Here is a 15,848-nt window from a genome sequence, read left to right as displayed (position 1 = left end):
TAACATCCCATTATGCTTAGTTAGGGTGTATTACATGCTGGGGAGCACATTATTTTGGCTGCCATGGCTATGCCCCTATAGGATGACAATGCCCCCATCCACAGTGCATGAGTAATCACAATGGTTTGATGAAAATGATGTAAACCATATGCCATGGTCGTCACCAGATCTCAACCCAATTGAACACTTATGGGAGATTCTGGAGTGGTGCTTGAGACAGTGTTTTCCACCACCATCTACAAAACACCAATTTATGGAATTTCTTATGGAAGAATGGTATCGCATTCCTCCAATAGAGTTCCAGACTCTTGTAGAATCTATGCCAAGGTGCATTGAAGTAATTCTGGCTCGTGGTGGCCCAACCCCCTTTTAAGACACTTTATGTTGGTGTTTTCTTTATTTTGGTCGTTACCTGTACCTGTTCAATGGCTTTGCAGGTTATGCATTATTTAGTTTCATGCATACCTTGGTGATGTGATATCCATGGGATTAAAACCTACAATTCGCCAAAAGTTGTGATTGAATCAGTAGCAACCTGTTATTCAGGGCCTGTTTTGAAACCCACATTTTTAGCTAAAAAGAAACCGTTAACTCGAAACTGCTAAATCTTGACTTCAAAGACAACTGGGAGTTCCAGAAAAAAGCTCGGACTGGAAATACGCTTTGAATGGTCATCCAACTCGGAATTGAAAGTCAGGAACTCGGGCCTCTTTCTAGAGCTACGACCTGAAGATCAATGACGTCATCATGATTCGACCTTGTTTTTTTCCAGAGTTCCCAGTTGTCTTGAAAGCACCATAAATCCAGAGAATGCCAGACTTTGATGACAAAATTTGCCCACGAAGGACAACTGTGCCACCTTCCTGTTCAAGTGAGCACAGCACAAGGTAAATCCAAAAATATCTTGTATGCTGCTGAATAAATGATGTAATATGCCAGGGAGCTGTATACTGTAGCTAAGAAAGTAATACTAAGTGTATGATGTGTAGTAAGCTGTTAGTAGGCCATGTGCCTCACCCTAATAATTTGGTCTATTTACCCCTCTTAATTTCCCCTACTGTTGAGACTTTGGTGCATATAACCCATTTAAGAGAAATGTAATCATTGAATTTTGTAAGAGCTTTCATTGTCTGCTTATATGTCCCCCTTATTTATCCTATGGTTCTGACTTGGTGAACACTGTAAGAACGGCCCATGTTCTGAATTCTGTCGCTGTACATTTGAAAAGTGTTAAACAAATAGTTATATTGGCTACGTCCATCCTAGCCCGCTCATTAATGTCTTATTTGAAATGACGGATTGCCTCTTATCTGCTTGTCGCCATAGTTTGTAAATGTCAATTGGTATTAGAAACCACATTTGTTTAAGCAAGTCAGCCATACCAGCTACGTGTTTTTTTTTTTTAAAGACAGTAAATGAGGCTGAGTGAACTGTGTCGCTGCCAGACAAGGCTCCATGATAGACAGGTGTAGCAGTGGTAAGGTGTTGGGACAGCTTTATGTGTAGGTCGTCATTGTAGATAAAAATTTGTTCTTAACTGACTTGCCTAGTTAAATAACGGTTCAAATAAAACATGTAGGCCCTAACAGTTTCTGGGCGCAGTTTGTCACCCTTATAGTGCAGTTCATTGTATTGTTTAGTGGTGTGTTGTGTATTGGTTTAGCTGGCATGCATACCACTTTGTTTTTTTGCCCCACCAAGATGTACATGCTAAAATCGCCACTGGAATGAACTAAAGCGGCATTCATTACAAATAGGTGCAACGGACACTTTTTTCGTTAAACAAGGCTACATTGACATGGATACCAACATAAATGGTAGGATGGAGGAAGCTATGGATTATAATCTAATTTCAATGGATGATCTGGAGAGTTATGCATATTCTGAAAATAGATCATCCATAAACTGACCATAAATGTGTATAATATAACTCCATAATACAAATCCAAGCACATGGGCCAAATCTAAATCAATCAATTATTTTCAACTATTTATTCAGAATTGATATGCAAATGTTGAGCTCTAGACTACTAACCATGACAATAGCGATTCATTGTCCAAATAGCTTAATAATAACCTTTTCCAATAGATGGTTGTGTGCTAATGTACCATTTTCCCCAGGTGACAAACACAATACACAACTTTAATCTCTAAACATCGGGGAAAGTTTGAATAACACCAAACTAGTTTCATAACAAAGTTCTAGTGGTCCTCAAACACACAACGCGCGTGGTAACAAGCTCTCTATTGTCATGGCAATGGTCCGAATGCGCATTCGTCAACAGCTCAGGACACTTCCGAATGTCCATGAGAAAGATCCCCTGCGAAAGTGTCCCGGTGAGCCGAACACAGCAGGTCTATGTTAATCAGCTCTCAGAGGAGGGGGAGCGGTGGAGCCATTTTGTCGTCATTTAAAACTTTGCTCGTAGATTCATGTGACTGCGCTCCGTGGATACTATGGATAATAAGTGTCGTTTCCACTTTAAATCTTCACCATGAAGGATAAAAGAAAAAGGGAGAGGGATAGTTAATGCTTTGGTGGAGATGTTTCGATTAAATTGAATGGGATTTGTTGGAGTTTAAAACCATGGAATTACCGATGTATTGGATCTGGGTTTGTGTTCTATTCAATGTGCCCTTGCTGGGATGTTTCGAGCTACACCTTTCGGAGACGTTACAAACTGGGACCGTTTTGGCAAATTTGTCCCTGGGGCCCGGTTGGACTTACAAAATCGACAGGACTTTAACTCCTAAATACATTCAGAACTTTTTACAAGTGGAATGGCAAGAAGGAGCTCTCCGTGTGTACCGAAAAGTGGATTGTGTGCGTTTATTGAGGAACCCGGTGCCTGTCTATATCAGGATAGGGTCGTTGACGTCTGAAAATTTTGTTTTGACACATTTCAATACATTTGTACACGGACAAGACTGTTTTATCAAATACAAGAGAAAGAGCACAATAGGTAAACTCGACATTCACATCAGTTACCTTTCCAAACTGGAAGCAACTTCCTGCTTATCCGCAGGTAATTTGCTTGTGAATGTAACAAAACTTTTGCCTGCCTTTACGCGAAATACCAATTTTTCTGCCTCCTCATGTACTACTGGGAAAGACTTGAGAGCAGTTTTTAAACATGGCAATCTATTGCTGGACGAAGACTACTGTTTGGGACACGGAGAGGTGCATTTGCATTGTACACTGCGTGCTCTGAGTGACCGGAGCGTCCGCGTCTCCGTGCGCGTGAGTTTGCGGTTGGTGACGGTGGTTGAGGGAGAGACCCATGGGCAGTTATCATCATCACACACCATCCAGATTGTGCCTGGCAAATGGAACCACCGAAAACGGAGAAATGTGAACACACCTCCCCAGTTTCAGCTCCCCAACTACCAGGTGTCTGTTCCCGAGAATGAACCATCAGGGACCCGCGTCATCACACTGAAGGCCACTGATCCGGATGATGGAGAGGCCGGTAGAATAGAGTATGGAATGGAGGCCCTCTTTGACAGCAGATCCAACGACTTTTTTGTAATAAACCCTCAGACAGGTGCTATTACAACAGTGCAGCCTTTAGACAGAGAGGTCAAAGACACACACGTCTTCAAAGTAATGGTAACAGACAACGGCTCCCCGCGGCGCTCAGCCACGTCTTACCTCACTGTGACGGTCAGCGACACCAACGACCACGGGCCGGTGTTCGAGCAGACTGAATACCGGGTAACCATACGGGAGAATGTAGAGGTGGGCTTTGAGGTCATGACCATAAGAGCCACCGACGGAGACGCACCCTCCAACGCCAACATGGTCTATAAAATCGTCAACGGCGACGGAGTGAACGCGGGTTTTGAGATCGACCCGCGCCACGGGCTAGTGAGGATCAGAGAGCGGCCCGACAGAGAGACCATGTCCCAGTACCAGCTGATCGTGGAAGCCAACGACCAGGGGAAAGACCCTGAACCCCGGAGCGCCACGGCCACCGTCAACATCTCTGTAGAGGACGAGAACGACAACTATCCCCAGTTCAGTGAGAAACGTTACGTGGTCCAAATCCCTGAGAACGTGGCCGTCAACTCTAAAGTCACCCAAGTTCAGGCCACGGACAAAGATGAGGGGAACAATGCTAAGGTCCACTACAGCATCATCAGTGGCAATGTAAAGGGACAGTTCTACATCCACTCTCCCACTGGGGTCATCGATGTCATTAATCCCCTGGATTACGAGATGATTAGGGAGTATAATTTACGGATTAAAGCTCAGGATGGTGGCAGGCCTCCGTTGATCAACGGGACTGGGATGGTGGTGGTCCAGGTGGTTGACGTAAATGATAACGCTCCTATGTTCGTCAGCACGCCGTTTCAATCCACTGTGCTGGAGAATGTGGCCATTGGCTACTCAGTAATCCACATCCAGGCTATAGATGCTGATTCTGGGGATAACGCCCGTCTGGAGTACCATCTCACCGACACCTCCCCTGGTTTCCCCTTCACCATCAACAATAGCACTGGGTGGATCACGGTCGCCACGGAGCTCGACAGGGAAACCACCGAGTTCTATACCTTCGGCATGGAAGCAAGGGATTGTGGGACGCCTGCAATGTCATCCTCAGCCAGCGTGAGCATCACGGTCCTAGATGTGAACGACAACATCCCGACCTTCACAGAGAAGGTGTATTCTCTGAAGATTAATGAGGATGCTGTGGTGGGGACCAGTGTGTTGACAGTGACAGCCGTTGACAGGGATGTAAATAGTGTGGTAACCTATCAGATCTCTAGCGGAAACACCAGGAATCGTTTTGCCATCACCAGTCAGAGTGGAGGCGGGCTCATCACCTTGGCGTTACCCTTAGACTACAAACAGGAGCGCCAGTACGTCCTGACGGTAACTGCTTCGGACGGCACACGTTTTGACATGGCACAGGTGTTCATCAACGTCACGGACGCCAACACACACCGTCCCGTGTTCCAGAGCGCCAACTACCAGGTGATGATTAGCGAGGACCGGCCCGTGGGGTCCATTGTGGTCATCATCAGCGCCACCGACGAAGACACGGGTGAAAACGCTCGCATCACGTACATCATGGAGGACAACGTCCCCCAGTTTAAGATCGACCCCGACACGGGCGCCATCACCACCCAGATGGAGATAGACTACGAGGACCAGGCGTCGTACACGCTAGCCATCGTCGCCAGGGACAATGGCATTCCTCAGAAGTCCGATACGACCTATGTGGAGATAATAATCCTGGATGCCAACGACAACACACCTCAGTTCCTACGGGACATGTATCAGGGGACTGTATTTGAGGACGCACCCGTTTACACCAGCGTGCTCCAGATATCTGCCTCCGACAGGGACTCCGGGTCCAACGGCAGGCTGAGCTACACCTTCCAGGGTGGAGATGACGGGGAGGGGGACTTCTTCATCGAGCCCTACTCTGGCATCATCAGAACAGCCAGGAAGTTAGACAGAGAGAACGTGCCTGTGTATACCCTGAAGGCCTTCGCTGTGGATAAGGGGATTCCTCCTCTCAAAGCAGCGGTGGACATCCAGGTGTCTGTGCTGGATATCAACGACAATGCGCCCGTGTTCGAGAAGGACGAACTGTTTATCTACGTGGAGGAGAACAGCCCCGTCGGTTCCGTCGTGGCTCGGATCAGCGCCACCGACCCAGATGAGGGAACCAACGCTCAGATCATGTACCAGATCGTAGAGGGGAACATCCCAGAGGTCTTCAAGCTGGACATCTTCAAAGGCGATCTCACCGCCCTCACGGACCTCGACTACGAGTCCAGAACCGAGTACGTTATTGTGGTCCAGGCCACATCCGCTCCGCTCGTCAGCCGGGCCACAGTCCACATCCGTTTAGTCGACATCAATGACAACGACCCGGTTCTGCAGAACTTTGAGATTATCTTCAACAACTATGTGACCAACAAGTCCAATAGTTTCCCCTCAGGGATAATCGGGAAGGTACCTGCCCATGACCCAGACGTGTCGGATAAACTCCACTACAGTTTTGAGTCGGGGAATGAGCTGAACCTGCTAGTGCTGAATGCAGTCACGGGGGAACTGAAGCTCAGCAGAGACCTGGATAACAACAGACCTCTAGAGGCCCCCATGACTGTCTCTGTCTCAGGTAAGAGCACCTCAAATGTATACATGCAAACGGGTGATCCGCTTATTACCATGTCTTATTATTATTATTAACTATAATTACCTGTCTTATTACCTAAAGAAAACGCCTTGTTCATAAATCATATTCTTCTGGACTTGTATTTAGAGGTGTAAAAAAGGCCTATTTTCCTGCTGGCAGAGTTGAATGAGTAAGCAAAATAATTTATTCAAGATGGCTATCTCAGTGGTGATTTGCGTGGTCTGGTATGACCCGAGAGTTGAATGAAATGAAGTGAAGAAGCATTTGAAAGTAAGCTATTTTGGGTTTTCCGCTCTTTCCGGTCAACTGAAATAGTTTGCTGCTTGCAGAGTGGAATAAGTGTAAGAAATATATGTGAGAGAGAAAATAGATATTATATCTATCGTCTGGAACTAAGTGTAGTTGACTGCGTGTTCTATGGAAGCAACGCAGAGCTTAGGCCCTAGCCGAAGTGCTGTATATGTTTAGTGAGTGGTAGTTGGAAGGTGTAAGTGTCTGGTTCTACCGTTTTATACTGTTTCTGTGATACTGTATTGTGGTGGTTGCCTGGGTTCATAAAAGGTGCTATTATACCAGGTGCTCTTATTTTTGAACCAATGTTGTTTTTTTCACTGCAGAAATGCGGTTTGCACATATCAACATTATAGCACGCCTTCTTCAAGAAACTCACCTTAGAAGTGAACAGCTTGTGTTGGCCCCTTTTTTCACTTAGGTTAGCAGGAATGGCTAAATGTGATGATCAAAACTGGGGCAAAGTCTGTCTCACGCATTCACGCACAGAAATAGTTCTCCGTGCTTTACATAGCCTTAGTCAGCAGGTCGTGCTGGGTGATTTTGCTGCAATTTCGGTTAAAACGAGGAGTCCTTTTTTTGCTGATTGTGTTGTACAGCCCATACAGTTTAGTGTAATAAAAGTAAGATGGGTTATCTGCATTTGTCGGTAAGTCACGCAGAAAGAATTTGGGTGAAAGATGTCCTCTTATACAGCAGTATACTTTGTTCTGTTAAATGACACATTACACTAATCCAAACACCCATAGCTCACACCCTCACAGAGACACTGTGGTAGAGGTTATTTCAACTGTAATATAGAGCATTGATGTTATACAGGCCTTCGTATTGACTTGTTTGAGGCAGTAAGTGGGAGAGAGGCATCCTATCCCCATGAGAGAATTGTCATATTGACAGCTGTTTGTGTCATTGTGAAGGCTTTTCTTTCAAATCAAGTTCCCCGATATGGCAAACTGCCCAGCACCTTAAGTCTCGCTCTCACTCTCTCAATCCATCTCTTTCTATTTACCAAGAATGAAACCTCCCTATGCCTTTCCTTCTCAACCTCTCTCATAATTAGTTATCTCGGTGACTTGTCTTTTTCGGTGTAACAAAAGACTGTCTGTCCAGAGGCTCGTGGTCACTAGTGGACCTTCTTTCGCATTCACCGATAACAATTGGGACTCTTGAGATCTCCTTGACAATGCTGACCCCCGGCTGTCCCTCGAGGGGCACCCCTGCCCCCTCCATCACACCATCAGAATAATGCATCTTACACAAACATTCCGACCCCCGACCTCCCTCCTCACTACTCTAGACACACCGTGATGTCAAATGTTAGGTAACCATTAACACTGGTGCTCTGACCTCTCAACCCCAGGCCCAGGGGAGTCTAGGGACAACAGGAGACCAGACTGAGACAGACACCAACAGCCTGCTCCTGGCTTCCTTCATTAATGAAACACTAGCCCTTCTCTCTCTTTCTCTGTGAGATAATGACATGGCTCAAATTCATTCAGAGCTTTTTTGGAAAATTAAGGCCCAATATTAGGAAACAACTGTTTGTTCCTAAAAACAATGATATTATTAGTTAAATCTGATCTCCTGGGCACAGAGATGGGCATAGTAGTGGTGGCTACTGATGTGTGAAATTGAACATTGTTTGAATTAGATATCTATCTAAGATGTCTCTTTCTGTCAATTCACCCATTCAAACTAAGCTCTCAAAATCTGTTTAAATTGACCAAATTGTATTTCTCAAAAACAGGGCAAGAACAGAACAGGTGTTTTATTCTACCAACAGAAAGGGATTGAAATGGTTTATCTAACCCCCCTGAAAGGCCAGAGGTACTCCCTGCCTGTCAGATATCCCCCAGATAACGCAGGTTAACATTCTAGTCAAAACACCACTCTGTCTCTCCCCTTAGAACAACACCGATGAGGCATGGTAGGGGCTGAGTGTTCCCACTGTAATACAATATCTCTTATCTGGCTAGCTCAACATTCAGCAAGCTTTTCCCTCCGAATTTAGCTCTCTCGTTTTATTCACCGTAGTCTTAATAAAAGAAGAGCCATTGACTTGACTATCTAATGTTGACTGTCTAATGACTATCTCCTCAGGCTTCGGTCCTGATACCTAAAGTCTTTCTAAGGCCCAGTATACAGAGTTCTGTCTGTGTTATATAAGCTGTCTGTTTGTGTGGCCCTCTGGGCATAATAGAGACGAGGGATGGATGGTGTTACTCTTCTGTAGGCCAACTTTGTGAGATGTACCTTAATAATGATTTGGAGTGATTGGTGCTAAATCATCATTTCCACTTGGCCTCTCTCTCTCTCTCTCTCTCTTTCTTCTTTTGGAGGTAAGGAGGGAGGGGCGAAGGGAGGGAGCGCTTGCAGTGTGCCGCTACATGCACCCACTCCTTCGTTCTCCCTGGGGGCCTTTTAGCTCGCGCCGCCTAGGTTTGGCCCTCGACCCCACTCTGTAGGAGCTACGTAGTTTTCTCTCCCCATCTCTCGTTCTCTCTACAGTCTCATTTTCTCTTCCTCTTGCTCTCTCTCTTTTTATCTCATTTTCTCTGAGGTTTCTCTCCATAGCACCCAGAAGATGTTTACCGTTTCATGTAAGTCCCATAGTCAGATTTCTGGAGGAACCTAAGAGGTTTAATTTAATTCACATGAGGTCTCTACTGCAGCAGCATGAATACGATTATAAGTTGAGATGTTTTAGTATGTTAGGTGCTGAATACGTCTTACAAGAGGTTTGCTAAAGGAACGGACTAAAGTAAGGAGATGTGTGTGTGTGGGGAAAGAGGAGAGTGTGCCCCCTGTCCAGTTGTGCCAGTGTGTATCCCAGCCCTACCTGTCACAATACTACCACTGCTGCCGCTGACTGCACTCAACCAGCTGCAACAGAGAGAGGGGGTTATTGGTGTGGCGGAGCTCCTTCCTTTGTCTACACACAACCTCTGACCCCTAACTCTGATGGATGTCCTAACAATGTCCGGAGAGGCTCGTAGAGATGACTCACTACCTATACAGGTGCTGCCTAGAGCAACATTGGCCTGGTCCCAGATCTGTTTGTGCTGTACTGCCAACTCCTTGTGACCATAAGTGTTGGCTATACAGCACACACCGATCTTGGACCAGGCTTTAGTTTAGAATGAAGATAGACACATGACAGATTGGATCTGTCTGTTATGAGATTGATGGTTTTGTTGACATTTCGTGTGATGTAAGTCATCCACTATTTATAGACCAGATTGTGTTTACATGTTTATTCGCGTGATGTGGTGGTATATTAGTCTTGGCACTGAAAGTAACTGATATTAGCAAAGCAACTCCCTGGTCATTCCTAAGACATTACAACCTTCTCTCTCCCCTCTTGTCCTCCCTTCCTTCTATAACTCTCTATAATCTCTCTCTCTCTCTCTCTCTCTCTCTTTCTCTCTTTCTCTCTTTCTCTCTCAGTGCATGCTGGGAGTTTGAGTGTTTGGTGTAGAGGGCTCTGCCCTATCTTCTTTTCTTGATTCTGTTCTTGGTCTTTCTTTCAATGTTATTTTCTATGGTGGAAGGTTAATGCACTATTTGTTTTAGTGGAATCCACAGTTTTTTTCAAAGTTAGGGTGGAAGAGGACAGAGTTAATTTCCTGGGGTTTGGAAGGTGTCGTGTGCGCGATGGCTTCTCAGCCTAGCGCGGAGGAGATGCTGTCGATACGGCATGGATTCAGGTGTGTTCCTGAGAATGGAGTTAAAGAGGGTTCTGCTCGCAGTCGGAAAATAGGTAGGAGCTGAATTTATACATTCCGCTTCCAGAATGAACAAAGCTGTGGTTGTGTTCATGAAAAGAGCAAATTTGGTTGGTAGGCTAATTGCTAGTGCAATATTTGTAAGGGGTGTGTTGGTGCCAATTCTGCCTCTTCCATTTCGACAAAGGTGGTTGTTGCAAATTTGCCTCTGTTTATTACGGATGATCAAATCAGGAAAGAGCTGAGTCGTTTTGGTAAGTATGCTAGCGGTTTTCGTGTACTGTCAACAGGCTTTCAGGCAGATGCCATTAAGCACGTTGTTTCGTTCCGGAGGCAAGTGTTTATGTTTCTGAACAACAATGAGCAACAGTTAAATGTGCATTTTAAAGTGAGGCATGGGGAGGGGCTCTATGCAGAGTTTGCCAGCACAGATAGTCTATGGTGTTTTGAGTGTGGGGATTTGGGGCATAAGAGCTTTGCATGACAACATAAAGGCCGTAGACAAGGTGAGGGTACAAGCGCCAGTGGGGGATATCGAGGTCAACACGCAGGGGGCAATGAGATGCAGACAGCAGAGGCTGGGTCTAGTCATGCCAGGGATGGTGGTGTAGATGAGGCTGGGTCTAGTCATGCTATGGATGGGTCTGGGTCTAGTCATGCCAGGGATGGTGGTGTAGATGAGGCTGGGTCTAGTCAGGCTAGAGATGGTGGTGTAGATGAGGCTGGGTCTAGTCAGGTTATGGATGGTGGTGTAGATGAGGCTGGGTCTAGTCAGGCTAGAGATGGTGGTGTAGATGAGGCTTGGTCTAGTCATTCTATGGATGGTGGTGTAGATGAGGCTGGGTCTAGTCAGGCTAGAGATGGTGGTGTAGATGAGGCTGGGTCTAGTCATGCTATGGATGGTGGTGTAGATGAGGCTGGGTCTAGTCATGCTATGGATGGTGGTGTAGATGAGTCTGGGTCTAGTCAGGTTATGCTTGTGGATGAGTAGAGTATTGAGGGGAAGTGTAAGAGACTGGAGGGGAGGAGGAGGGTGTCAAAAAAGGGGGAGAAGAAAGGAGGTGGGAGGGGAGAGGCCGGTGTGGTCAAAGGCACCATGGAACCTTTGCCTGGTGCTGGGTGGGGGGGTTGATGAGGTTTTTTTTCTGACTCCTCTTCAATGAGTCCGGAGCGGACAACCAGTCAAGCAGAGGGGTCAAAGTACACATTTAGGGAACTGACAAGGTGCCTGAATGAGACCAAGGGGAAAAAAGTTATCCTTGAAGCCTTTTTTTCTGATCCGAGAAAGTTTGTAATATCAGTACAACATGCTATGGAAAATTAGGGGCATGGTGTCTGTCCTCTCACCCAGGAAACGGTTTAGGTTGAGGAAGTGGGTCACAACAGTGCGTAAGGGTCTACCTTCAGACACTGTTTAGATGTATAGTTTATTTTTGGCACTGGGGCTTTTGAGCTTTGCTATTGGTCTCTTTCTTTGCTGTCTTTCTCCCACTTCTTATGGAGACTCTTCGGGTAGGCTCGCTCTATGTAAATGGTGCCAGAGATGTGGGAAAGAGGAGTGTGTCGGGTGAAAATGTAATATAAAAAAAGTACAGTTGTTTCTGCAGGAGACACACAGTGATGTGGTGAATGAAGTTGATTGTGGGCTCTGGTGGAAAGGGGCAAGTATGTTGAGCCATGGGACACATTTTAGTGCAGGGGTGGCAGGCTGAGTCCTTTTTTTACTGGGTCTGTCTGTAAAACTTTGCTCAAAGGCGGTGGGTAGGCTGCTTGTTGTAAAAGCAGAAATTAACAACATGGGTTTTGTCTTTATAAATGTTTATGCGCCTAACACAGGGGGAGAGAGGGGGGGATCTATTTGGGTGTCTTAGACAGGAACCCTCACAGGTAGCTCCTGAGGAGACGCTGGTGGTCGGCGGGGACTGGAACTGTACAATGGATTTTTACGAAAGACAGAAATGGGGAAGAGCCTCATTCAGTGTCAGTGGGAGTGTTAAGGGACATAATAAATCTGTTCGACCTAGTGGATGTTTGGAGAACTAGACATCCTGACACAAGACAGTATACATGGGTGAAGGTCTTTGGGGCTAGGGTGAGTGCAGCCCAACACAAGACAGTATACATGGGTGAAGGTCTTTGGGGCTAGGGTGAGTGCAGCCCGACTTCAACGTTTTTACTTGTCCAGGAATCAGAGCAATAGGCTGTTGGGTGCTACCATTCTCCAGGTGGGTTTTTCAGATCACCACATAACCATGGCTTGGCTGTCTATTTCGCCAGGGCCCAGGTAGGCCTCTTATTGGAAGTTTAATGTAAAGCTCTTACAAGATTCCACTTTTTGCTTAGGTTTCCAGACCTTTTGGGAAAGGTAGGGTCAGCGAAGAGAGGAGAATGAGTCTCTGAGTCAATGGTGGGATGTGGGGAAAGTCCAAATTCGTCTTTTCTGTCAACAGTATAAAGCTCTCTCATCCTCAGAGGCTAGGAGAGTATCAAGGAGATGGATGCTCCCAGCTCCTTCTTCTTTGGTTTGGAAAGACAGAGCAGTGAAGCCAAGGGTATGCATTGTCTACGGCTGTCTGATGGGCGGGTGACCTCTGTGGTGGGAGAGATGCGGGAGCGAACTGTGGAGTTATATACTGAGTTGTATAGGGCAGAAATGTGTGATCCTATGAATGCTCAGGTCTTGTTCGCATAACTCCCTAAAGCTCTCTCTGGCACAGAGGGATGAAATGGACATTCCTCTGTTGTCCCATGAACTGGCAGACGCAGTAACTCAGATGTCCCCCGGTCGTGCACTGGGGGTTGATGGACTCCCAGTGGAGTTTTCAAAAAAAAAAAATTCTGGGGAGATTTGCCGTCGTGCGGCTCTGACTCTCCTGCCCAGTTCACTTGTGTGAACTGGAGGCCCGGGGCATTGCTCTGTGCGGGCCACAAGATATTTGCCAACGTCCTCTCTGACAGACTGAAGTCCCATTTGGACTCGATAGTACATAAGGACCAAACATATTGTGCACCGGGACGCTCAATTACGGACAACTTGTTCTTAATCAGGGACATGTTGGACTTGTCGAGAGGTTCTAATGTGAACTTTGGACGTCTCTTTAGATCAAGAGAAGGCTTTTGATTGAGTGGACCATGAGTATCTGTTTAATGTGATGTTTGGGAAGTTTTTTGACCTGTGTGAAGCTGTTGTATGCTGGGGCATCATGTATGGTCAAGGTGGGAGGGTGGCTCAGCAGGCCAGTCTGGGTGAGACGGGGCATTAGAAAGGATGCCCTCTATCGGGGCAGTTATATACACTAGCCATTGAGCCTTTTATCGGCCTGCCAAGCAGGAGACTGCAGGGAGTGTGCTGGACAGGCATGGGTGTAAACTGTCTGTCCTCAACTGCTCGCAGACCTGCAACGCAAGCTGGTCGGCTTTTTCTGGTCGGGCTATCACTGGCTGTGGGCAGCAGTGTTGTACATGACCGTCCACGAAGGAGGACAGGGCCTGGTGGAACTGGAGAGAAGGGTGGCTGCTTTCCGACTATAGGCGGTGCAGAGACTGCTGAACAATACTGATGTTGGCTGAAGGGAACCAGCATGTGGACTGCTGAGGTGAGCTGGCGGATTAGGGTTGGGATTTTTACTCTGCAGTGCTGAGGGCCTGGCAGTTGCTGAGGGCCTGGCAGCTTCCAGAGACTGGGGACTGGCAAGGGGGTCTGGAGGACATGTTCAAATCTAACACTCCGAGCCTGGGGGAGTTTGAGGAGGTGGTAGGTAAAGCCCTCTACAACCTCTGTATCAAGGTGAGGAACATTAGGAGCCTACCAGGAGTGAAGGCACATCAGTGGCAGGGGGTATGTGGGGAGGAGAGTATGGTGGGTTTTAGATGGAGGGGGCTCTACAAGCCCCCAGCACCAAAGAGGTCAGGGGACCTCCAGTGGAGGGTTCCACATGGAGCCCTGGCCACAGCTGGTTGGCACGGGTTGAACCAGGAGTCGGGCTGGGGTGTCCTTTCTGTGTTACGAGAGAACACTGTGATTCATGTGTTTTCTGTGTGCACCAGGTTAATGCCATTAATGTCTCTGTTGGAATGTCTGTGTGAGAGGTTGGGGGTGGGTTTTACTGTTGGGATGTTTATAATGGGGTACAGGTATTCAAATAAGGAGAAGGCCAAATGTGTTTTGTTGAATTTTCTGTTTGCCCAGGCAAAGTTGGCTATTTGGATAACAAGGTGGGGGAATAGCAGACCCTTTACTATTATTTAATGGGATGGTCTCTGCGTGCCTTAGGTTAGAATTTGAGTTCTTTAAAATAAAAAAGTGTGGAGATGTTTCAGGAGATGTGGTGTGTTGGAGGGCTGCCTGTACAGCTGGGGAAGATGTATTGGATATACGGTTATAGAAGTTGAGTTTTCTGTTTGTTATTGTGATATGTGGTGTTTTGTATCGTGTGGCAGAGGGAAAGGTGAGTATGGTACATGTATGCAGTACAGGATATATTTTGGTGTTTTATTTTAAGGGGGGGCGGTGGTGGGTGGTGAGGTTTTAATACAATTAGAATGTTTCAATAAAGAAACATTGTAATTGTATTAAAACCTGGTTTGGAGGCTATGTCTGTCCTTGGTGTCTATAGAAACTGTTATTAGATTACAGGAACAGTCTGGGTCTCACACACACAGGCACATTGCTCTGAAACTCACAGACACCAGGCTATGCCTAGAATCCCCACAGCAGCCAAGGGAAGAAATAAAGCTCCCCATAACTCGCGGGTTGGGACCAAGCCTAGAGTATTTCAATCCTCGTATTTCATCGTTACAATATTACATTTGATTAACTTAAACAGAACCAAATAAGTATAATGTATTCAGACCCCCTTTTCCACATTTTGTTACGTCACAGCCTCATTCTAAAATGTATTAAATTGTTTTTTTCCCTCAACAATCTACACACAATAACCCATAATGACAAAGCAAAAACATATGTAAATATTACATTTACATAATTATTCAGACCCTTTATTCAGTACTTTGTTGAAGCACCTTTGGAAGCGATTACAGCATGACGCAACAAGCTTGGCACACCTGTATTTGGGGAGTTTCTCCCATTCTTCTCTGCAGATCCTCTCAAGCTCTGTCAGGTTGGATGGGGAGCATCGCAGCACAGCTATTTTAAAGACTCCAGAGATGTTAGATTGGGTTCAAGTCCAGGCTCTGGCTGGGCCACTCAAGGACATTCAGAGACTTTCGCCCCAGTCTGAGGTCCTGAGTGCTCTGAAGCAGGTTTTCATCAATGATCTCTCTGTAGTTTGCTCCGTTCATCTTTCCCTCGATCCTGACTAGTCTCCCAGTCCCAGCCGCTATAAAACATCCCCACAGCATGATGCTGCCACCCCTATGCTTCATAATAGGGTTGGTCCCAGGTTTCCTCCAGATGTGACGCTTGGCATTCAGGCCAAAGAGTTCAATCTAGCTTTTATCAGACCAGAGAACCTTGTTTCTCATGGCCTGAGAGTCCTTCAAGTGCCTTTTGGCAAACTCCAAGTGGGCTGGCGTGTGCCTTTTACTGAGGAGTGCCTTCCGTCTGACCACTCTACCATAAAGGCCTGATTGGTGGAGTGCTGCAGAGATTGTTGTCCTTCTGGTGGTTGTCCCATCTCCACAGAGGAACTCTGGCGCTCTGTCAGAGTGACCATCGGAT

The 15,848-nt window shown here is 46.4% G+C and overlaps 1 protein-coding gene across 5 annotated transcripts in view; it reads left to right on the top strand.

Moving 5' to 3' along the window:
- The first annotated feature begins 2,368 nt into the window (after positions 1-2,368).
- celsr1a (cadherin EGF LAG seven-pass G-type receptor 1a) overlaps positions 2,369-15,848 on the top strand; it is a 122,847-nt gene continuing 109,367 nt past the window's right edge. For 3 of the 5 annotated variants that reach the window (XM_036944457.1, XM_036944455.1, XM_036944454.1), the window contains exon 1: positions 2,371-6,134. In XM_036944457.1, the coding sequence (XP_036800352.1) occupies positions 2,588-6,134 (3,547 nt within the window). In that variant the 5' untranslated portion in view covers positions 2,371-2,587. Of the gene's footprint in view, positions 6,135-15,848 lie in introns of all 5 variants that reach the window. The other 2 variants (XM_036944459.1, XM_036944458.1) reach the window with 2 other exon arrangements.

This window comes from Oncorhynchus mykiss, chromosome 15 (genome assembly GCF_013265735.2).
Source record: "Oncorhynchus mykiss isolate Arlee chromosome 15, USDA_OmykA_1.1, whole genome shotgun sequence".
NCBI lineage: Eukaryota > Metazoa > Chordata > Actinopteri > Salmoniformes > Salmonidae > Oncorhynchus > Oncorhynchus mykiss.
This window is presented reverse-complemented; position numbering and strand designations above follow the sequence as displayed.